The sequence below is a fragment of the Chelon labrosus genome, assembly GCF_963514085.1.
Source record: "Chelon labrosus genome assembly, chromosome: 21".
Taxonomy (NCBI): Eukaryota; Metazoa; Chordata; class Actinopteri; order Mugiliformes; family Mugilidae; genus Chelon; species Chelon labrosus.
In genome coordinates, this window is record NC_140354.1 from 4,749,758 (window position 1) to 4,773,198 (window position 23,441).

A 23,441-nucleotide genomic window follows, 5' to 3' on the forward strand; every position below is an offset into this window, starting at 1 on the left:
TGGGTCAACTGTAGTGGATATGAGCACTTGCTCCATCGGAAGCAACACTGCGTAGTTGTCAAATTTACCAGTAACTCAGTCTATGATCAAATCTGCAACATTTATACTGTGCAAGATACTTATGCAAGCCCAAGCTGAAGAGATATCAGACAGATGTTGCAATCCAGTGTTTGAAAATACAGTATTTGGAGAGGAAAGAAGGGCATTATGCGTGTGCACATAGAGTCAGTTCTGAAACAGCAGGAAGTCATTTGAGGTCAGTTGAAAGAAATCGTACGAGAAACCCTTCAAGTGGGTTTTTTTTTTTCCAGCATAGATCAACTGACTGGTGCCTTCTGCTGGTTTACTCTGTCAACTGCAAGTGAATGATGTGAGCTAGAGGCCTGATGCATGTACTGCACATTCTCCAAAATGCATGAACGGCACTGAACAGACAGCAAATAACTGGAGCAAAGCACATTCTTTTTTATTAAGTGTACAAAACAAGTGCAAAAATAGTGATTTGCACAAAGTAGGACTTGCCCTTCAAAAATTACAGTCACAAATGATACAAATTGAAATGTGAAGTGCTTTTCAAAGAGAATAAAAGGGATCATGGCAGCCTTGCGCAGTAGAAAAGATTGCAAAACGTGGACTTGGATTCACAGCATCTGATAAGTACTAAGTGCAAGCTGCTGAAACAAATGCCAAAATCATCAGCATTCTCCCTTTCAAACTATGCACAGTGCAAAGGTTTAACAAGGAAGCATCTCTATAAATGACATTCAGTCTAATACACTTAATCAAAATGATAACTTTGGCCCATATGCTGTTGTCACAATTACTTCCTAGGCTGAGCAAACACACACACAAGTGACAGCTATTTTTTTGTTTTATAACATACAACTACCAGAGAAAATCTGTCAGAGTGGCAGAACTACGTTTAGCAGGTGAGTAATGATGTAATATGTGTTAACCAGGGATGCATGCAATGAAAGTACCTATTTTATCCCGTCTGAATATTGAGAAACACTGAAGTATAGATGAAGAAATCTGAAGCTGTGGGAGGAGGCTATACTATGAAAAACTGCAGCTAACAAGACCTCAATTACCAGGATGGTTCTGCAACTCTGGCACTGACACGTGAAAGAAAATACTGAACCGTGTTGACAACAAGAAGCCTAACTCTACTGAAGGCATCTTAGGTTGTGGTGCAAATCAAGAGTAAAGGCACACAGCTTGTGGATTTAGGGTGGCTATAACTGAAACCCTAAACACTGCACAAACACACAAACCTTGCACAAAGTTAGCCTAAGTTTTGATCCAGCAGTCATCCTAGACCACGCATATCTCCCCCGTGTTTGCCGTTTACAGTATGGAGCACTTGGACTTCTTTTTCTTCTCAGGTTCTTTTTTGGCCGGCTCGAGCTCCTTGCGCCCGTAGAAGCTGGAAAAGCAGGCCGGGGCGCAAATGGGCTCTCTGAGGCTGAGCAGCCACCTTCCTTCGCCGAAATAGGACAGCGAGCCCAGCTCCATCTCCTCGACCGGCTCCCCCTGCTGGCCCTCCTGCTGCAGGGCCAGGATTTCGAGCAGATCTAGACCTGTTTGAACTGGCTCTACACCCTCTGCACAGCCCAGAGTAACATGGGCGCGGCTACCCAGAGGCAGGGAGGCAGCTGCAGGGACAACAGACTCTGCCTGCTTTTCGGCATCAGCTGGCCACAGCAGGAGCTGCTCCTCCGAGAGGGACACTCGGGCACCAACAGTGCGAGGAGTGACAAAGAGGGCGCTCAGTGACAGCTCAAATGCAGAGCCATAGAAATCTTTAACAGCCTAGAGGGGGGGAGAGAGAGAGAGAGAGAGATAGGACACATCACAACATTAACAATTTAAGATAGAAATCAAACATTACAATGATGTTGGTGCTCGCAAAAACATAACAATGAAGTGGTTTCTTACTGGAATCTGTGCATACTCTTTGGCGCCCTCTGCTTTTCCATAGTTACAGAATTTGGTTGTGCAATGGAGGGTCCCTTTGGCTTCAAAGTACTGCTCCAGGTCCACCTCCTTCTCAGCTTTTCCCGTGACTGCGAATACAAAGCAAAATCAGTTGAATGTTGGTCATACCAAAGATTTTAATCTGGTGAAAGACAAAATAGCTGCATTCACCTGCAATATATTAAAAAAAGTTTTAAACACACTCACAGTCAGTCAGGTGTTTCTTGAAGACCTCCAAGGTGTCCAGTGTTTTCAGGAAGTCCATTGATGTGCACCTAACCTTCTCCTGAACAGAGGAGAGAAGAAACCAACCAAAGAACAGAGGGAGGGACATTTCCTCAAGTGGGGCTTTCATTGCTTCCAGTTGGGCCTCCTGCAGGCCACGCTTCGTCTTCTTGCTCAGCAGTGCTACATCTCTGTTCCATTCGGTTTGTGGCTCCAAGAAAACAGCCACAAGGTGGTGCTGCTCTGCGAGCTCCCCTAGGCGGGCCAGCCGATCCTGAGTGTGGTTGGTGTCATCCACCACTATCAGCAGAGATGAACTTGTTCCCTCACTGCAGCGCGCTACCACAGCCTCATCCAGAGCTTTGTAGCCATCTGCAGAGGATTCTGGATTCTCTGGCTTTACACCGTGGTCATCAGCACAGATGACAGAGCAGTTGTCTTTGTAGGCGTCAGCGATGGCACGCGCCAAGAAGCTTTTACCGCTTCCTGGAAGTCCTCTGAGGACAACAAGGGTGCGAGAGATTCGCAGAGCATCTTTGGTCTGCTCCCGTTCTAAAATGGTGAAAGACAGGGAGCCAGACGCAGGAGCTACGTCTTCTTCCTTTTGAAGCTCAGCATCATTCGGCTCAGATTGACCACCTTCGCCCTCTGCTGCTGCTGCTTGAGCTCCCTTTGGAGTATCGGGCTCAACAGGTTTAACTTCCTTCTCATCCTCTGCAGGTTTCACATTTCCACTTTCAACTGATGCAGCTTCTGGGGAAACTTCCGTCACCAACACAGTCTCGGCCGCTTTCTCTGTAACTGCGGGTATATCCTCCTTAGTCTTGGCATCACCTTCTGCCTCTTTGGAAACTTCTGCCCCAGAACTCATTGCAGTCTCCACTTTTACCGACACTTTCTCCTCTTGTGTGGTGGTCTGTGGATCTGCTGGCTGCTGCATCACGGCGGGTTCTGGTAATGTTTGCTGCTGTGGTTCAGCTTCTGGAACCAATTCTGCCAATTTCTCTGGCTCTGGCTCAGGAGCGCTCTCTGCCAGGGGCGTTTGCAAAAGCAAAGGTTCTGGGTCCTTCTCTGGCACAGGCTGCTGTTCAGCGTGCAAAGCCACAACTGGGTCAGAGATCGTTTCAGATGACTCATGTGGTTCTGGTGGTGGCACTGCACCAGGCCCAGACTCCACGTCAGACTTTTCTGCCAACAAATTTTTCTCTTCCTTCACTTCTGTTTTTTCTTCCAACGGTGTCACAATCGACTCTTCTGTTGCTTTTAGATTTACGACTTCTATATCGTGACCATTGACTGCCAGCTGCTCTGCCTCTTCCTCAACAGCTGGTGGCTTCTCAGGCTCCGTGGACTCCTCTGGTGGCTCCAGTTTTGACACAACCTCTTTTTCCATTACTGTCTCCACTTGCTGTGGAGTCTCTGACGCATCTAAAACCTCACCAATCTGTTCAGTATCCATGTCTGGGTTCAAGTCCAACTTTACACACCACCATGTACCTAAAATACACAATTAGGAAAAAGAAAAAGTTCAATTAGACCACAGATGACTGAAATGGAATTAAAGCAGTTACACATCAAAGATAAAGAATGTTATTTAAGACAGCATTAATGAAATCAGACTGAAATCAATTCTGAAGAACATGGTTACCATTTGGGTTGCCAAAGCAACCCAACAGGGATTCTATCTGTGTAAATAGTAACCTTAATGTTCAATTGACTGTTTTTCTATTTTTATTTTTAAAATGTGCCTAACTGTGCATAAATACCACTTCTGACAGCATTTTTAAGACCATATCCTCTTCTAGTGTCCAAAATCAGACTGTTTTGTGAGGACTGCGGTCAGTGTCTCAAACAGGATGTTGCCCAATATCTAAAATTGAAGATAAAGTGGAATAATAATTTTTTTTTTCATATAGATATTTTTGCAAAGATAAGGATCAAATAAAAGCTAAACGCAATCGTTCTGCAACTACAACTACCCACCATCCTTTCGGGGCTAGTAGTGGTGCATTTGGGGTGGCATCTCGGTGCATATAAGGGTGGGGGCAAAATATTCTCCTCATTCTTTTTCAACGATTTTCAACCGTTACGATCAGAAATATATTAGGCCGATGGCGTAAAGACGCACGAGAATAATTGCGAACCGTGCACTGAAATATTAGGTGCGCCAGCAAACACAGACAAAGGGCAGTTAAAGAAAATGGGGCATCGCGGAGAAGTGCCATGACTTCACTGTACAGCGACCCCACACTGTGTGGCACGCTATTTCGCCAAATTCGCCCGTTTATTGTTACCAAATGCTGGATTTACCAGAGATGAGTAACTGCATCGTGTCATGGGGCAGAAGGGGAAGTGTTCGCAAAACAGCTCAGTCGAGCGTATCAACAAAAACAAACTGGTAATCCCAGTGTTTTCCAGCTAAAGACTTCACAGTAATCGAAACCAAAGGTAACGTGAACACCTGGGGATGTATTAATAGGCGTCTTTATTTACATTTAACACAGTGGCAGTGACGTGCTAACACGTTTCCTTCATCAACCAAGCTCTAATTAAATTTGCATTAACTTAAATACAAGTGTTACCTCTTAGAAGTGTCGAAGGCCGCGTCCAAGTAAGGTGAAATGTTGTTTTACACAAAGAAAATCGATTCGGCTTGATGATTACATTTGACTAAGTGCACACAGTGGCAGGCGGGGAGTGGCGTGCACTCACCGTTAGCACGCCAAACAAAAAACTGCTCGTCCTAGCAGCCAGTAAACGATGGAAATGTGAATCTCACCATCACCAGCTGCAGCAGCAGCAGCAGCGCCACGTCTAAACAAGTTCAACAAACGAGGTGTAAACAAGCAGCGGCGTGATACAGGAAACACTTACCTCAGGTAGTTCGTGTAAAAGAAAAACAAATAGTTGCAGCACAGTATTGTCTGTGTGGCTTCGGTTTGCCAAAATGCCAGCTTACCAGTTGTGCTGCAGTGAAGCTAGTGGTACCGCTGACCACGCGTTTCTCTCTGGGTACAATGACAAGGCAGTCCTAGCTGGACACGCACACGCTCTTCTCTTCAAGAAGGGGGGGCAAAAAGAAAATCCCCGGGAACGCGCAAATGGGCGTGGCCACAGACACGCCCCTGAGAACCGGAAGGACGCCACTAAAGCGTTTTTTTTACTTTTTCTTTGTTCTGCACGTTTTAGATATTCATTCATAGAAGCATATTTACATTGATTCTTTAAAAAAATAATATTAGAATGCATTTATATGTTGGGTCGAGTTTTGTTTAGAGTTAGTCTTCCCATTACATATAAATAATAATGATAATAATAATGATGCAAATACCAAAAATGTCAGTTTCTTTTAAAGTATATATTATTTAAAGCTACAAATAGTTGTTTCCTTAATATTTTGAAAAAAAAAAAATGTTCTAGATTTAGTAGATATTAGCAGATATTTTCCACTAAAGACAATTTGACTTTTCACATTAGTATTGTTATGAGTTTCAAATACTTTATATATATATATAAGTATGACACTTTCGATGTGTATATATATATATATATATATATATATATACATATATATGTATATATATATGCATATGCCAGTGTACATCATCTAGTCATACTACTTGCACAAAAAAATAATCAAGTGAATAATGCTGTATCACCATAGATCCCACAGTAGGCCTCGCTGACTCACTCTCACATGACTAGTTTGCATGCACACAAGGAAATGTAATAGAGGCCTTTTGTCAAGTCTCAAAATATGACAAACATAAGCAAATTTTAACTGAAAGCCGTGTTTACTTTATTAAAATAAAAATGATAATTTTAGATAAAGGTGTTGTTAGAATGATGAACAAGGCCCTAAACTGTAGATCGCATCTTTGCTCTATCCGCAAACTTACATCATTCCACAAACTATTTAACTTCATGTAAACCAGATGTGACAGAGGTACGGCATGAGGAAGTTCCATCATTTAAGATATCCCATGTAAGGGGAATTTTCAAATTGTCAAGGGGAAGTTACCAAATGCCCAAGGGACTTGATGGTTGGAAAGGTGCAGTATTTTACACCAAAACATGTGATAAAGTCCCCCATAGATTTTAGTTTGTGTTTGAAGTGACACCATTTTAGATAAAAGCATTTTAGTTTGTCACAAAACAATAACACAGCCTCATAAATAGACTGTATATGAAAAGATTAACAATAATAAAAATACTGTTTCCTCCAGAAACAATTCTATACAATCAATCAGCTTTAGTAAATATGACCTTACATGAAATAGAGCTTTTAAGCACTTCCCTGAACAGTTTTATTCCTCACACAACATTACAACTTTTCACATTTAACTGTTGTCTATAATATTGTGAGACCGTTTCTCAAGCTGCACTCCAACTGAAACCATCGTCATTGTAGCAGGTATTGCTTTGCTTCATCAAGAGCCTGAAAGCAAAATAATGAATGTCAATGTGCAAAATGTATTTAAATTGATATAAGAAATAGAGCCAAGGGAAGTATATGACAACAGGGAGCGAACCTTCTGAATGGCATTCATGGCAGAGTCATCTTCTTGAAGTTTGGCATGGGTCAAAGCTTTCTCAAAGTGGAAGACACAGGACTCAAAGTTTCCAAGTTTCACTGATATAAAAGAGCAGAGGGACATTAAAATTTGTACAATAACAACAAGAGTTACAGCTAAATAGTGGAAAAAGTTAAGTATCCAGCCCAAGTTTCTAAGTTTAAGTCTAATATTAAGTAAAAAACAAGATAATCGGTTACATTCTGATTGTGCAACCAGAACATTGGCATTGATCTGCCACTTGTCATCAGCAATTTCATCAGCTGCAGCAACTGAATGGATGCCATAGTCCCGGGCCTCTCTGTGGCGATTAAGCTCCAGGTAACACCAGCCAATCTCATGAAACAACCATGTCTTTTCCAGACCACCACAGACTGAGGGAATCTTTTGTTCCCAGCTGAATACAGAGAGAAAAACTGATGAATACAATGTAAAACAAGAATCCTTTCTAAAAAGGGTTTACAAAAGTCAAAAGATGGATATGTTGTATATTTGTAAAATAAGTGCAAATTTATTTACTTACAACTCAATGGCACGTTCAAATTGCCCAATTCGAGCATAGACTCGGCCAATGTTGTCCAGAGCCCTGGACATCGCTTCTGGGAGTTTGCTGATGATAAGAAAGGTTACTGAGCATTTAATCTTATTATGATATGCATTTTTTCATACTGTTTTTGACAAATTAGCAATTTATTTCAAACTCTCACCACTGTTTAGCCAATTCGAGGTCTTTTTGATGATGCTCTAATGCTTGGTCCATGTCTCCCAGGTCAACCAAAGCATTCCCTATGCAGCAGTGCAGGCTGCCCAAAACCTCTTTTTTGTTAGGGACCTCTTGCTCCGACCACTTCTGCACTATCATCATGACTTCTTCAGCCCTCTTGAGACTACCTTCTGCATTTCCCAATGTCAGTTCTAAGATGACAAACATACAGTGAGCAGTTTCAAACTGAAAAGAAAGTTACACGTTCATCTGGATGCCTGCCTCACCTGCATCTATATCATCCAGGCTCTTCAGCAGAAACTCTGCAGGTTCAGAAGGTGCCCTGTGAGGAGGCTTGCTACATCTTTGTTGCATAAGCTTACGGTTTCTGTCTTGTGTACAAACGGAGTTCTCCTGGTTCCAGAACTCGGTGCAAGTGTCGAGGTATGTGAGGCAGCTCTGAACGACGTCCTGCAGTTGTTCCCCGCGCTTCGTCCTACCTTTTACCAACACTGCAGATCATGACGTAACAATTTGGAAATATTAGTCTGTAAACTTCTAATCACAGCAGAGAAAATAAATAATTGCTGCTGTGTCTTAAATAAACAGCAGTAACAAGAAGAGAATGGACTACAGTTAATGTCAGAAGCCACAGTGTTCTGACTCCCCCAAATAAACAATGTGTAGAGACAAAATTAGATCAGAAAGAAAGTCATATATATGAAAAATAGTACCTTGATCTTTCATCACATCTTCTAGATATTTCTTGTCACTGTAAAACTCTCCCAGCAGTTGTTTGGTTGTCTTCTCATCCTTAGGTTTCTGCCATTTCTTTTCTGTCAAATTCTGAATTGCAGCAATTGGCTGTGCCCTCTTTACCAGATAGACATTAAGAAACACAATATGAAAGGATGGCTAAAGGAAGGTTAAACAAATTGCACAGAAAACAAAATAAAAAAGTGACAGTAATATATCAATTAGAGCGGTGAATCTCTACTGAAGAAATATGTTTACACATTGATAAGACCAGAAATGGAAGACCTGTTACACTGTATACAAAACTGAAACAAGGGGACAGAGTTGAACATCCAGGAAAACTTATTAAACACCGGGTAAAGGAGCAGCCAAAAAGACTCTTTACCTCATCTTTTTTGAAAAATGATAGATCTCCCTTTATCTCCAGTTTGACAGAGGAAGGGGCTGTAAAACGGACGAAGAAGTAGTTCAGAAGTCAGATTATAAAAATTTAGATTAATAAAGTGAGGATTACAAAAGTGACACTATTATGGATCACTCACTACCAAGAGAGTTTTCAATAGCCTCCTGTGCTTTCTGGATACCCAGCCTGAACTCTTTGATTTGTGGACGTAGCTTTTGTCCTCTGTGGTAAAACACCAGCGCAAATTCAAATTCTGCCATGTAGTATAAAACCTCTGCCTTCTGGTACAATCCCTAAACAGACACAATGAAATAAATGCCCATTAGGCGTATTCACAATAGGCACTGACTGAGGGCACCAACCTAAACACGTATACCTTGAAGAATGTCTTGTCCATTTTAAGGGAAGTTTCGGCATCTTGTAGAGCGTTTTCAGTTCTCCCCATCTTCAGGTAACATTTGGACCGACCAACGAAACAGTTCTTGTCATCAGGCTTTAAAGCCAGTGCCTAAAAAAGACCGGAAGAAAGTTATTTCTACAAATATGACCGCGAGCCGTGCCTGCTGTCCTATCTTACCTCTGTGAAGCTCTCTACAGCCTTAGTGTACTCTCCTTTAAGGTACAGCCATTCTCCATTGGCCACCAAAGTTGGAAATACGCCCTTTGACTTCTGACCGTCAACGTTTCCATCTGTATTTGACATGCTTAATATTTTAAAGCTTTTATTTTCAAAACAAACGTCGGCGTCAACTTAGCCTACAAGTTGATCCAAGCACTTAAAAACACCTCCCGTTAAGTGGTATCCTAGCAACCACACCAACAAAGTAGAGGCTGGGAAACAGCGCCCTCTCCCGTCTTTTTATTACAGCCCACAAACCCCACCTCTAAAACCTTTAATACGAAGTATTATTGATATCACAAAACTTATGAATGAAAACATTACTCCACTAAAATAAAAGATAGACAAGTTAGGGGAAAGACCAGAGGAGGCCAACTTTATTGACGCAGCTGGTACTTTTCAAAGGTAAAGAGAGGATGGTTTCACCACAAAGGGCAAAAACAATGAAAGCCAAGATGAAGACGCTCTTCTTTCCTTCTTGCAAAGGACCAACACATTCATCAGGAAGCAACTAAACATACCAGGTTCCAATTATAGCACGGTGCCAGATTTTCTTGGACAATAGCAAGTACTTATCACTTATTATATTAAGAGATATTATTTCATCTGTTGCACTGAGTAAAAGTAGGCTGCTTGCTGCAGGATAATTAATTTTAGAACAATCCAGCAAAATAAGTATCTTCCTGAGACCTAGTCATAATGGCTGGCTCGAACATTACAGAAGAGCGTCTTCAACTTACACTGATGGTTCCATCAGACAGCAAATTTACAATAAATATACATATCAAAATAAAAAAATGGAAAAAATAATCAACTATTATCACAAATCAACACTTTACATTCCAGTAAAATGTACGATGCGGCAATCTGTGAATGGCAACATCAAACATAAAACCTGTGACACAAAGAGGAAGGGGGGACTTTGCTGGCAACAAAGCCAGCACAGCTGTCTCCACTGCCATCTTTCTCATGTGCTTTGGCTGTACTGTATGTGTAAGTCTGGGCTCCAGCTGTCGTTAATTTAAAAAATGGTTGAGTTCTCCCATAGGCTTAGGATAAGGAGGCAGTTTTCAGTGCGAATTCATAGCAGCCAACGGTCTGTCTGACAGATTCTTCAAAAGGGGGGGGGGTGCCGCTTGCTCAGTGACTTTCTTCAGAAATCACTGAGCAAGTTATACATTTTCATGCAGAGAACATTCCCTCAGCAGTAAGTTGAGATGAGCAGGATAACAGCTTGTTCAATGCGCAGCTGCATCTCGAGAGTTTCCCCAAGGTATCGCTTCCTGCATGGATCCCTAAAAGCTCTGATGCATTAGCTGCACAATTTCTTCTACCTCAAAAATCCCGTAAATATCTGGACCAGTGTTGGTAGTCATTACTGACCTTCAAGTTTGTTTCATTCTGGAAGGAAGAAAACTAAATCCAAAAGCAGTAACACTATCAACTCGGACTGAGCCATCTTGGTGTCCTTGCTATACAGGTGGTATTTGCTGCGTGTGGTCATTGGGTTGCATTCATTCAGTCAATGGCATAGACAAGAATCTGACTGCAAACAGTCAGTCATTAAATACGGATGGTGGGTCGAGGGGTTGACATTGTTGAAAAGTCCTGATGTTGTAACTGTTTAGGTAGATGAATCCTCCAATTAACCAAATTGGAAGAAGAAATTTCCTGGTCCAGATGCTGCAAAATAACAAACGGTTAATTAAAATACATTTACTGCATACTCAATATTGTGAGTGTCGGCCGGACATAGATTACCTTCAAAACTAAAACCGCCTGGACCTCCAAAGAATGCCTTGAAAATGTTGTTGGCATCAAAATCTATAAGAGACAAAAAGAAAGCTCTTTAAGAATCAACTTCAACACAGAGAGAGAACTTTGCAGCCACATTTGAATCCGTTCGCCCTCGGAACCTCCCACACCGACACTTGCCCCGGTGCTGACCTCCCATGTTCATGCCGTCATCCTCTAGGTCCTGTCCGCTGTCGTAGCGAGACTTCTTCTTTGGGTCTGAAAGCACGCTGAAAGCCTCGCCCACTTCCTTAAATTTCTTCTCCTCTTCCTTCTGCAGCTCAGCGCTAGCGCCGCTGTGACGGTCTAAAACGGGATGAAAACCACAAGTCATTTGGGCTGAGGGCCAACGGCACAGAAATGTAAATTAGATCCTTTTCACACAGAACATTACAAAGACTGATAAATCAATAGTGAGCACCTGGGTGATGTAAAAGTGCCCGTTTGCGGTAAGCTTTCTTGATCTCATCTTCCGTGGCGTTTTTATCCACCCCGAGAACTTTGTAGTAATCTTTCCGCTTGCTTTTCTTCAACTCCAGCTGGGCATTTTTCAGGAGGTGCTTGTGTTCTGTTGGATGAAGACAGAAACAACTATATGTGACAAATTCTATATGCAAAGTGGTAATATAAGCAGGAGCGGTGTAAGGTGGAAATGTCTGTACTGAAAGCAGTGCCAGTCTGGTTCTCACCTTTTGTCTTCTCCGTCTGATAAACTTTCTCATAGTCCCGCACTGCCTCTTCATACTGCTCTGTGTCCATGTAGCTGCGGCACAGCATGCAAAAAATCTGTCATCGTTTCTTCAACCACTTACATCAGAATAAAATACATGTTTAAAAAGGAAGTATGCCTCCAGACTTGGGGCACAGTTCAGACCTCGCATTTAACATCCAATCTGGGCAATTTAATCACAAGTGGCCAGCGTTAAGTACACACTTGGCTTTAAAATGCATCTTTACATGCGTCCCCAGCCAGCACTCGAGATCTGATCTCAGTTTACTGCTCGGTATGCAAATAAACACCGACATCACTTGCAGAGCAAAAGACTAGTGTAACAGCTGTGGTCTCTAATGATTCACTACCGCTCTATCAGAACCACAGACAGTCTGATGTTTGTGCATTATTTTATTTTTTTATGACCTACACAGAGCTCCAACTTTAACTAAAACCATGGAAACTTCATACACACTGCACGTTTTGAAGCCGTGACAGAAAAATCTCAAGTAATAAAGGTAAAGAAGGCTCTAATGACGTCTAACATCTCTATAATGAGGTTTATAATAGAGGCTGTGTGTGTTTTTTTTTCTGAATGAATGAGGCAAGACACAGCTCACACAAGAGCTGCCCCGATGAGTAGGTGGTCTTTTAATGCGACCCAGGATGCGTTGTGAGTCTGAGTTTGGATCGGTCCAATGAAACGTCAATGGGTGTGTGCTTCTCTACTTCAAGCCGGTCACTTGTGAACTTACTGCCCAGGACGGATGGAAGCGCAAGGTGTGAATGGGTTTCGCTACTAACAGCCAAGTTAGAAATCTCAGACCTACCACTGTGCTCTCCTTAAATAGGCCTTGATGTAGGTCTCGTCCAGTTTGATGGCCTTCGTGCAGTCTTCAATGGCCTGTTCTAGTTTCTTCAGCTTTCAAAGAAAAAGAAACAGTGTGACCATGTGAGGCAGAGAGAGAGAGAGAGAGAGAGAGAAAGACAAGCAGCAACCCAATTTCTGCTGATACTGTAAGAGAGACAGAGGAGAGCTCTGTACTTCTGCTGCTAACCTGTGAATTTGTGCGTATGCGTACGATATATAGAACTACAGCTTGCAGTGACACTGCATGTCTGTAAAATTCATTCAACTACTTAGTCAAAGTTTGGAGTTTGGTTTGTTTGTTCTCTCCTTGCTTTCAGCCAATAGCCAGAAAAAGCAAGGACATTTGACATTCAAGACTTTGCAGCGTCTAGAGATATAGCCTGACAGTGACATAAAAATCAATCCAAAATTAAAAAAAAGTGCATATTACATTTTTGAGTGTCAGGATACATGGGGTGACCTAAAATCTAAAACCTTAGGATGCAGCAGTTTACACCTCTCATGAAAAACAACTTGTAAAAGGTTGATCCAACAAATGCCATCTCTCTCATGCATGCCGCTCACCTTAGATCCAACAGTGGCTCTGTTACAGTACAGCTTGGCATTCGTCTTGATGTTATTAGGGTCTATTGTTAGTGCTTCAGAGTACAGCTCATAGGCAGCCTCAAAGTTTCCCTCCTTGAACGCCTTGTTCCCTTCCTCCTTCTTGGCTTTTAGTGCTTTGGCATTCTGAAAAGACAATACATACAAAAAGCCTTAAAGGCTACTCTGAGCTTCAGTGCTTCTGTGTCAATATCCACACCAAAAAGCAATTCACCACAAACCATTTAATTGATTTCCAACTCTCTTATGTGCCAAGTTACTCACTCTGCATGCAAGTCGAGCCTTGTCATGGTCAGGAGCCATACGCAGGGCTTGGACAAAGAACTGGACGGCCTTGTCTATGCAGTCCTCATAGTAAAGACAAAGACCGCGAACGTACAGAGCGTCCGCGTTAGTTGGGTCCATTCGCAGAATATCACTGAAAAGAAACAGATGATTGACGTCAATTTTAAAAAACACATAAAAAAAGATGTAATCATGTTGTGTCATTATCTCTAAAGGTTTAGGTCCCATCTGAGAACTATAATAAACTATAGAATATATGCTTCCCCATAGTAACCGTAGTATTGTCCCCATTCAGGATGAGCTCATTGTGACAAATTCCAATAACGTCAAATAAATAAGTGAATCTCTTTTCAAATGTGCATTCATACCTGGCAACAGACTGAGCCTCTGGGTATCGTCCCAGCAGGGCTAAGCACTCTGCCTTCAGTATCTTGAACCTGTGACAGGCTGGGGCAGACTCCAAGGCACGGTCCATGCAAAAGACGACCTAAAGACACACAATCATTCAATTACTGGTGATATATTGTACCACATGAATGACAGTAACAGCAAAATCTTTACAACTGAGTATCTTACCATCCTGAAGTCTCTCTTCTCAAACCCAATCTCTGCCATTCTCTCGAATTCGAGGATGGATTCTGCATTCTTCAGCTGCCAAAAGAATTTCCGGTATTCAGTGACTCTGTTCATTGCTTTACATCCACTATCTGGCCTCTCTTCTGTGCCATGTTTGGTGCTTAAAAAACCAGGTCAATGTAAGCTGCAGTACTTCTGGGAATAAATTAAAACTTCCCTCTGGGCTTTCAAAGATCAGATGATCCCTTATTTATCCCACAGTGTGGAAAGTAGATTTCCCCTTGAACCTCTCAGTGGCTAACATTTACACTTTATCTGCATCAGCTTGGCCAAAGCTTATTTGATAGCGGATAATCATGTTGTCAGATCACACTCTCTCAAACTGAGGCCAACTCACCTCCTGCTGGGCTTGGCTGTTGTCTGGCTCCAGCTCCAGAACCCTCTGGAAACAGCGGCTCGCAGCCATAGCATTGCCAAGGGAGAGGTGGCACTTGCCCTCTCGCAGATGGCCCTGCGTGTCAAAGATTTACAGTTTACAGCCTAAAGTGTTAATATCTTGCAGTCCTCACCCTTGTTATATATTTATCATGACTCCCAATGAACTTGTGTGGATTGTAAAGCATGTGCTGATGTTTACGTATCGAGGCTTATAAGAGTGTTGACAAAAATGTATACTAAATTGGTGACAATCAAAATTCTGTCTTAAATCCAAGTTTTAGGATAAAATGTATAGCAATGAAAGACAACAAAAGAAGAAAGTTTTGCCCTTATAATATAATGAAATTGCTTGTTTTTTTTTTTACACTCACCTTCATGAAGTTGCTGTCTAGTCGTACTGCTTGCTGGGAATCCTCTAAAGCCTCCCTGTACCGGCACAACATCATAAGCGTGGCCGCCCGGTTCCCATAGTAACTCGCATTCTTAGGACACATGTCTATGTAAGAAAAAGGTTATTAATATCCTATTAAGAACATACAGAACTCAAATGTTTACTTCTCATCCAAACAGAAAACCAGCCCAGTGGCGAGTGCTGACAGAAAACATTACCAAACGCATTTTGGAATAATTACCAATGGCCTTGGTGTAATAATTGAAAGCTTCCGCATAGTCCTTCTTGACATAAAAGGAATTGCCTTGCTCCTTGAAGCCCTCCGCTTCCCTGTGTGAAAGAGGACAAAAGGACAGAAAAAGGAGCAAATGTAAAGTTAGCAGGCGACAATGTGACAAGTGAGAGGAGCCGGAGTGGAGGCATGGCATGTGGTGATCTACTATCAGCGCAGGTGGGTTATTATGACCTTCATGTCTTTTCCATTACATTAACCATAACTCTATTAAGTCACTCGCAATAATGACATAATTTGGGCTATAGAAAGAGTGTTAATGAGTGTGAATGACACTATCCATCAGAGTTTACTAGGCTGGGCTAGTTATACATAGAAAGACACTAGCAGGCAGATGTGTCTATTCCAAGCCAACACGGAGCTATTTTGTGAAGCAGGCAGGACGAGCAGAGCCAGGAACATATGACACCATGCCGTGGGCTAGTGCCATTACTTTCTTTGGAGGCCTTTCAGGTTTTACATCACGACCACACATTGACTGAATGGTGTCATTAACTTGTTAGCCAGCTGCCATTCTGGAAATATCGCAGTAACGTGAAAGCAAAAATCACGACCTCACAGACTTTTAGACTCCAAAGGTAACTACTGGTTTGCAGATATTACAGTGTCACTGACTGCAACCCAGAAATCCAGCAAAAGGGCTAGATAAGTCGAGGGCAACCGAGCTAGACGCTGTGGCCAAATTTAGCAGTTGTCGGTAGCGCGCTAGTTAGCTTCCAGAGTGCGACAAGAAAATCAACATGACAGTGCCTTCTGATTACACATATTAGTAAGACGATTTGATATAAATGCAGTTCTGCCGCTGACAACAAAGGTTTCGTTTCTCGCACCTCTCTAGTTCTTCGTCACTGAGCAGTTCCATGTCAGGGTCCATGTTCACAGCATCACAGTTCTCCGTCGCCATTTTGCCGTGAATGGGGAGGGGCGTGGCCACATACTGCAGTCGTTACGTTCACTGTAAACAGGAAGTAGCCCGTTAGGTAAGGAGAGCTGTCTACCGTTTGCATGTAAAAAAACATTCCAACAGCGAATACAGGTTGACAAAATCATTGTCATTAACAACGTATGTATTTTTGAGAACACGTTTCAGTCGAAATGTCAGTTTCAAAAAAGATTAGCGACTTTATACGTGCTATCGAGGCTCTGGATCTTCCAAAAGCTAAAGCTAAGCTAGTTCTTAGTGTCACAAACCGTTTGAAGTTAGCCTACTCGTCTAGCCAAAGTTTCGTCTTGAAATAGCTAAACATGACTAATGTAGATTAATATATGCAGGTGCTAGTGAGCTATTTATTACTTCTGAGCTATGTAATGCATAGAACTTCATAATGTATCCTATCGCAAATAAAGTGCACTGCAGTGTTATGCGTTGCACTCGCTGTAGGTTAAAATGTATTTGCGTTAACTGTTCGATCTGTGCATCTCGATCAATAATAGATTTTGTGAGCGGAGAGGGAGAAATCAGGATGGGCAAAAGCTGTAAAGTGGTGGTGTGTGGCCAGGCTGCAGTTGGAAAAACAGCTGTATTGGAACAATTGCTGTATGCCAATCATGTTGCAGGTATGTCATCTCATAATACTCTGTTGTTTTAAGAAGACACGCCTGTTGTCTAGAGTGTTGATGTTACAGTGGGTATTCTCTGTAATTACTGGCATTACATATTTAAGTATTAATTGTTAGACTGGAATATGCTGGTTTATTAAGACATTTGTAATCTCTCAATAATAAAATACCAAATTTAACACAGGGATAAATAATCTATCTATTTATCCATCGATCTGTCTGATAAACTTCTTTCTGGTTTCTTGTTTCGAACTTAGAACCAAATGTTTACCAAATTTAATGTAATTTAACTATTAATTGCATAATTTCTGGCATATTGGATTCAGTTTTCCAAAAATGACAGCAATTTGTAACATCTACCTCATGGGTCATTTTCCGCAGGCTTAATGCATATCTACAAATACTGAATAGCGTATCACACAATATATGCCTGTGTTTGTTTACCCACTGTTAGGCTCTGAGCCCATGGAGACCCTGGAGGACATTTATATCGGATCCATAGAAACTGACCGCGGCACACGAGAGCAGGTGCGCTTCTATGACACCCGTGGACTCCGGGACGGGATGGAGTTTCCCCGGCACTACTACACGTTTGCTGACGGCTTTGTGCTCGTCTACAGCGTTGACAGCAAAGAGTCCTTCAAGCGAATGGAGGCCCTCAAGAAAGACATTGATCGTCACAGAGATAAGAAAGAGGTGAGGAGCAAAGAGCTATACCAGGCTTTTATAAATTCATGAGACAGCACCTTTTAGACCTTTTTTGACCTGCGCCATGTCTCTTGTGCTCAAAGAGAGCAAGTCATGTCTACAAAAATTCATAAATCATCTCTTGAATGTTATTTCCTCCTAATTTTAGTTAATTCCCACCTGACCACCTTCAGTGAAGCACACATAATATGTGCTGGAGATTTCACTGATGTGGTACTAACCTGATAATCATTATCTACAGGTGACCATTGTTGTGTTGGGCAACAAGCTGGACAAGCAGGACGAAAGGAAAATTGACTCTAACATGGCCCAGAACTGGGCGAAGAATGAGAAGGTGCGTCTGTGGGAAGTGTCGGTGGTGGACCGACGTACACTCATTGAACCCTTTGTCTATCTGGCCAGCAAAATGACCCAGCCCCAGAGCAAGTCCACTTTCCCTCTCAGCCGCAACAAGAATAAGGGCAGTGGTTCAACAGACAGCTAAAAGGCCTGACACAGCTGTCTTGTTTAAGGGGGAGGAAGGTTTAATGGGACCTTATTTTACTTAAATTAAAAATTGATGTCACAAGGGATTCAGGCCACAAGAGTTTTGAGGATTTGAGAACATGGAAAAGATGAGAGAAAAGGCCAGATGATTGTATGGATATTTCTATCCAGTGTGCACTGTTGGCATTAATATTGCTTTTGTATCCATATCAGTTAAGAAATGGAAGTGTCCATTACGTTTATGTCATCCACATTTATTTGGATAAAATGATGGTCAAACTATTTCACTTGTAACATTAGCAGTCATGTCCGGACAATTGATTGTGTTATTTGGGCTTACTGTACACCTTGTACCTCTTAAATTACTGACAATCAACATTTTGATTTTGAGACTCATGGCGCTCACTGAATAGATAAATCGGGACCGTGCACATATTTGCACTGGCTGGCATTATATGTACATGTACACTAGGTGTGTACGCAGTCAAAGTCCCCTACAACCTGCATCACATGAATGCTGAATTCCACATAAAGTAACAGGAAAGATGGCATAGGAATGTTACTGATGATGTACAGTAGCTGTCTTGTTCATTGATCTGGAGATTTGTTACACCCTTGTTGCTGAGATTCACTTCTTAATGTAGAGTGAATGACTGACATTCCTTACCACATATGGTTTCAATACTCTGAGTACAAGATGTTCAAACTATATTAACAAACTGTCCGATGTAATCAGTTACTGTTGGTTTGTTTCTACTGAGGTGCAAAATAAACCATAGACATGAGCCAAACACTGTTTATTCCGAGTGTGATGAGAGGTCAGACATGAGCAGCTTTTCATTTATTTTTTTCCACTGGAAATGCATTGACACTGTCTTGAAAATTCTGTCAGAGTCTGTCAACACTCCGTATCATACATGCAACATTATTTGTGAATATCAAGCTTTTATGTGTAAGCGTCCTCAAGATTTGCTCACTCGATATTTGCTTGCGTGCTTTGTTAACAAATTAAAGCATTGTTTGTACCAAACCAGAATTTGTGATCGTGCTAAAATTGTGCAGTTCAATTCTTTAATATTGTCTCTGCGACGTGCAAACTCAGACGTAAAGGTTAAAGAGTTCAGTGGCAGGAAAAGGCATTCCAGTTTGGAAAGGTTCAGTAAATTAAATTTGTGCGTGTCTCTGGTTATTGAGTTTAACAACACTGTGTTCTTTGTTGTAAAACTGTTCCCAAGTGTAATTTGACTCTGGGCTGTAACTAATCTGTGGTTACAACAGCCTTTTAATGAAGTGAAAAGACAATGTTCCACCTAATGCGAGTAATAAGCAAAGCAATAGTTGTCCTCTCACCGCTTGAAATTGGTTGTTTATGTAGTCTGATGGTGTGTAAAGGCAAATTATTCACACCAGAAAACTCATCTTTAACACTGTTACAAAAAACAGACCAATAATGAGCACCACAAATGAATATTAATGATTTATTAATGTTTTCACTGCCTGTGATGATGGATTAAATTGAATGTTTTTATGATCATGGGTGTCCACTGCCCCCCAGTGGTCACAGGGAGGAACATGTTGTAGTCAGATTAAAACCACACTTCAAGCAAATCCTTCACAACAAAAGCAATAGTGATGGTTATAGCATAGTCTATAATAATATATTATATATTACAGCATACAACCAAGTACCAAACATGTGAACAGAGATCGACAAACATTGCTAGAAAGTCAGTATTTACTGTGTAGCTGTGTTCTGTAACTCATCACATGATGCAGGGAAGTTTATAAATGTAGACTGGTGCTAATCTGGCAACCTAACACATTGCCATTACTGCTTAATGACAACATGAATATATTTTATAGCCTTTAACATAGCCTAACACTGAGCACGCTCTTAAGTCTTCAGGAGGGCTACCATTTTTGAAGACCAATAGTGTTAATATAGAAGTCGAATGCACTTTTAATTTGCTAGGAAGCACACAAAATGAAATATTCAATACCAGGAATTATCCCCCATGCATTAGTGATTCCCTGATAATTGGATATGCTGGGGAGCTGCCTGTGCCGTCTCCTGATTGGATTTGTTTTTAAGCTCTACACTGACACCAAAGCCGTCAGTGCAATCCCTGTCTGTTCATGATGATTATCCGTGGGCCGCTGTTGTACGGACTTTGCTGAGAATTAGCTGAACAATAATCAGTTTGCCGTTACTTATCCATCTGTGCGTCGGTTTAGTGGTGGTTGGGGAAACTGTTCCAGCCAGACAAGGTCAGAGATGCTCCTGCAAAGGAAATGATCTGCTATTTCCACGGAGGCAAGTTGACTGTAGAGGTTAAAGCAAGATAATGAGAAAACCTCAAGTGGAACATTTATGAAATGATATTACACTCACCTTAGTTTCCCCGGAGGGTGCTATCATGTACCATCTCATTTCAATCATGTTCTTTTTAATGACTAGAACTGTGCCCGTGCAGCGACGCTACCGCACTCAAACAGGTCCAGTGATTGTATCATACATATGGAAGATGACAGTCCATAGTGGTGCTAATTTTACGTCCTTCAGTTCAAATGGCAAGGAAGTATTGACCCAGGAGAAAAAAAAATGAAAAAAGAATCACAAAATGTCAAATAAACACCCGGGAAGGGATGGATTTGTCAGTGCATGATTAATGAACATTTTTCCACCAAAAGAGAAATGTCTATTTGATGGTCAAAGTCAGAAGGCAACCAGCAATTACCAGTAACTCTTTTACTGTTGCATGACAGTGTGTCTCAGAACTGCAGTTGAGCATCCAGCCGGTGCTCCCTGGAAACCATAAAAAAAGATAGTGTTTTATAAGCCTTTGTTTCTTACTTTCTTTTTTTTTTTTCAAAGAGAAAATAGACTTCAACCCTCAAAGCTGCTGCACTGACCCGCTTTTCACAGCCGCCGTAATGAAGAATCAGATTAACAGAACAATTCCACACAGCAGTGAACACATCCAGCTTGAAATGGCAGTGCCACCTTTGTTCTCTGTGTTATCGGGCTTTTTATTTTTCCTAGCTGGAAATATCAGCTGCCCTTAAGCCATCAGTTATGTCAAATGTTAGCTGTTACGCTGGGTGCCCACGAACATCAGAGACAGCACATTTGTCCCGAGCTCACAGGGTGATTTAATCGGAATAAGTCAAGCTTAGGGCACTGGGAACAGTGCAGAAACAGGATCTTTATTTCTTCTGTTTTGTGCCACACCACTCCTTGTGTGCGCGCAGTCTGTTGAAAGGGTCTGTCGACAAAATGTCTCCCAGCAGTCAATAGAAAGACCATTTAAGTTCGATAACGGCCTAAATAAAGACACAGTGGAAGCTAGAGAACAAAATGATTTATTCCACTGCTCAGATGAGTCTAGCCTCCATCTCTCATCTTTCTGTGCACTTTATAAAGAGAAAATTTGCAGCATCAATGCAGCATCAATACAGCAATACTGAAGTCTCTGTGTTCTACAATAGTCGTCCAGTGTTATCTGTGACAGTTATTTTGTAGATAATGATTTGCAATTATTATTTATACAAACAGGGAATACTTATCCGCATGCAATGCAGATAGAATACATTTAAACAAGCAGTCCAAACTAATTAGTGACTATGCTGAATGATATAATAGGCTTAATGATGACCTAATTACAAAATAACTGCATAGTAAGTATGGGTTACACATAAATGTAAATGGAGTCATACAGCAAAACATACAGATGGAGTCATAAAGAATTACCTTCAGGAGCACAGCGAACAAGGAGTCCTGCAGCAGATGGCATGGCTCCCCCAGAACCTCCATCTGAAAATTATTAAATTAAATATGAGACACGCTGAGACAGTCTGAGAATTGTAGTAAGCTCTCCAAGATGCTTGGAACAACCAACCAGTGGGAAAACTGCAGACGCATACTAAGGAGAGCTGGTGTCGCTTTAAAGGTTTAAAAGGTTCTCACGCCTAATTGAATTAGGTACTGGCTACTGCGCTTTGCACGAAGTTAACTGGAAAAGTTAAAGATAGGTCAGTGCGTTATTTCTAAAATCATATTCGTTTTGCTTTTAGTTCCTGAGCCTTTTGCACAGTAGTACTGTACACACTGGAGCTGGTTTAATGGTAGTGGTTTAGGCCGATTGTAGGTTGTGAAATGACAGGTCTACAACTGAATGCACCGGTACAGACATAGCCTTACATCCAGGGTGTAAGGCCAATATAGATTAATGTTGTTCCAAGCACAAAATAGCAACAGCAAGTCACGATTTTTCACTGATATACAAAATATTATATATAACTAGTTAGTGCTAGCCATAGTACTTTGCTATATAATTGTAACTCTACATACTATAAATACCTGGTTATTCCTGTTCAACTTAAGTTCATGATATTAAAGACAAATGCTTGCTATTATTTTGGTATTTAAATTATGTGTTTTTACAAAAGTTTACATTTCTTTTATAGAAGCTGTTAAAGTGCCATTACAGGAAGTGATTTTTATGTGAAGATTTTTATGTGAAGAGTATATTTGTTGGGCTGACTCTCGACTGAAGTAGTGACCCCAGCGGGGGGAAAATGGTGTCACACCCTCCTTGGCGAGCAGTCAGATAAGAAAATGGATCAATACGGCGGATAGGCCAGTGTCACAGCTTAGTAAGGTCATCGCGTCCTTTAGCCGTATCACCGGCTTCGGTAAGTGCTGAGGATCCGATGGCTTCCCTTTGATTGGCACCACAGGAGGTGATGGACTTGATGTCGTGCTTATCTGCTGTTTCCACGGAGGATGAGCTGGCATGTTGGTCAGAGGCGGAAAGGACAACATGAAAACAGAATTCAAGGGCTCTGCTTCAAATAAAGAGGGAAACAGGAAGATTAACACATAGCCGACTGGGATAAATGCACGGTTATTAAGTGCATATTATCACATGCTCAGTTTCAGTGTGTCAAAGTTGCTTTGGAGGATCCAGGAGGATTCATTGTTTTGCATCAAATCATTCTGCAGCCTCTGATGCATTGTGTCAACCATCTGTGGAGACTCATCTGACCATAAAGAAGATTAGCTGGGCTCTTAACCACACCCGCCACTCAGGTATACTGTTCCATCAATCATCTGTGAGCTACAAATGCAACAGAGCTCAGAAATGGTAGCGCTAGCCGGCTTCCATTTGCTTTCGCCGCCGTACCTTGGCTAAACCCCAAACCAGCTGTCTGGAATTGTTCCCGAAACAGCTGGAAAATTAGGGGCTGTGACTTGCCCTGTGAACAAATGATAAGAAGGACTGCATGCTTTCTGTCAGGCCTGCAGACCTTCACCTGCAAAAACTGATATGCGAGTAGCTTTGTCTAAATAATGATTTGTATTTTTAAATAGATTTGCTTTCTTTTTTTCCTAACATCTAAGTGGGTTTCAGCTGTACTAAAAATAATTTTGATCTTCATAAATCTTCACATTGTCGCTCATCATT

The 23,441-nt window shown here is 41.5% G+C and overlaps 4 protein-coding genes across 10 annotated transcripts; 1 reads left to right on the forward strand and 3 right to left on the reverse strand.

Moving 5' to 3' along the window:
- Nucleotides 1–441: 441 nt before the first annotated feature.
- Nucleotides 442–5,345, reverse strand: cnp (2'',3''-cyclic nucleotide 3'' phosphodiesterase). Of its 3 annotated transcripts, none has more exons than XM_084571138.1 (4): nt 5,162–5,345; nt 2,185–3,699; nt 1,939–2,066; nt 442–1,812 (listed from the first exon to the last, which is right to left on the reverse strand). In XM_084571138.1, the coding sequence occupies exons 2-4, from the start codon at nt 3,659–3,661 to the stop codon at nt 1,348–1,350; spliced, it is 2,070 nt and encodes a 689-aa protein (XP_084427264.1). In that variant the 5' UTR covers nt 3,662–3,699; nt 5,162–5,345; the 3' UTR covers nt 442–1,347. The 3 variants fall into 3 exon arrangements, with proteins under 3 accessions (XP_084427264.1, XP_084427263.1, XP_084427265.1); XM_084571137.1 differs by having other exon boundaries at nt 5,077–5,344; XM_084571139.1 differs by lacking the exon at nt 5,162–5,345 and adding an exon at nt 4,915–5,016.
- A 1,128-nt stretch (nt 5,346–6,473) lies between these two features.
- On the reverse strand, nt 6,474–9,341 carry odad4 (outer dynein arm docking complex subunit 4; the record flags this gene model as incomplete). The annotated part of the gene is made up of 11 exons (XM_084570371.1): nt 6,474–6,640; nt 6,735–6,835; nt 6,977–7,173; nt 7,300–7,386; nt 7,484–7,691; nt 7,767–7,991; nt 8,214–8,352; nt 8,621–8,679; nt 8,778–8,931; nt 9,015–9,146; nt 9,216–9,341. The coding sequence occupies 11 exons, from the start codon at nt 9,339–9,341 to the stop codon at nt 6,605–6,607; spliced, it is 1,464 nt and encodes a 487-aa protein (XP_084426497.1). The 3' UTR covers nt 6,474–6,604.
- Nucleotides 9,342–9,612: 271 nt separating this feature from the next.
- dnajc7 (DnaJ (Hsp40) homolog, subfamily C, member 7) lies at nt 9,613–16,144 on the reverse strand (the record flags this gene model as incomplete). Of its 4 annotated transcripts, none has more annotated exons than XM_084570554.1 (14): nt 9,613–10,940; nt 11,019–11,081; nt 11,205–11,357; nt 11,473–11,619; nt 11,741–11,814; nt 12,594–12,685; nt 13,199–13,363; nt 13,502–13,655; nt 13,891–14,009; nt 14,099–14,173; nt 14,496–14,609; nt 14,908–15,032; nt 15,169–15,257; nt 16,050–16,144. In XM_084570554.1, the coding sequence occupies 14 exons, from the start codon at nt 16,121–16,123 to the stop codon at nt 10,903–10,905; spliced, it is 1,482 nt and encodes a 493-aa protein (XP_084426680.1). In that variant the 3' UTR covers nt 9,613–10,902. The 4 variants fall into 4 exon arrangements, with proteins under 4 accessions (XP_084426680.1, XP_084426679.1, XP_084426678.1 ...); XM_084570553.1 differs by having other exon boundaries at nt 11,193–11,357; nt 16,050–16,123; XM_084570552.1 differs by lacking the exon at nt 16,050–16,144 and having other exon boundaries at nt 15,169–15,618.
- A 25-nt stretch (nt 16,145–16,169) lies between these two features.
- On the forward strand, nt 16,170–20,982 carry nkiras2 (NFKB inhibitor interacting Ras-like 2). Of its 2 annotated transcripts, none has more exons than XM_084570556.1 (4): nt 16,170–16,199; nt 16,654–16,776; nt 17,234–17,475; nt 17,729–20,982. In XM_084570556.1, exons 2-4 carry the CDS (start codon nt 16,683–16,685, stop codon nt 17,969–17,971), a joined length of 579 nt encoding a protein of 192 aa, XP_084426682.1. In that variant the 5' UTR covers nt 16,170–16,199; nt 16,654–16,682; the 3' UTR covers nt 17,972–20,982. The 2 variants fall into 2 exon arrangements, with proteins under 2 accessions (XP_084426682.1, XP_084426681.1); XM_084570555.1 differs by having other exon boundaries at nt 16,191–16,282.
- Nucleotides 20,983–23,441: the final 2,459 nt, after the last annotated feature.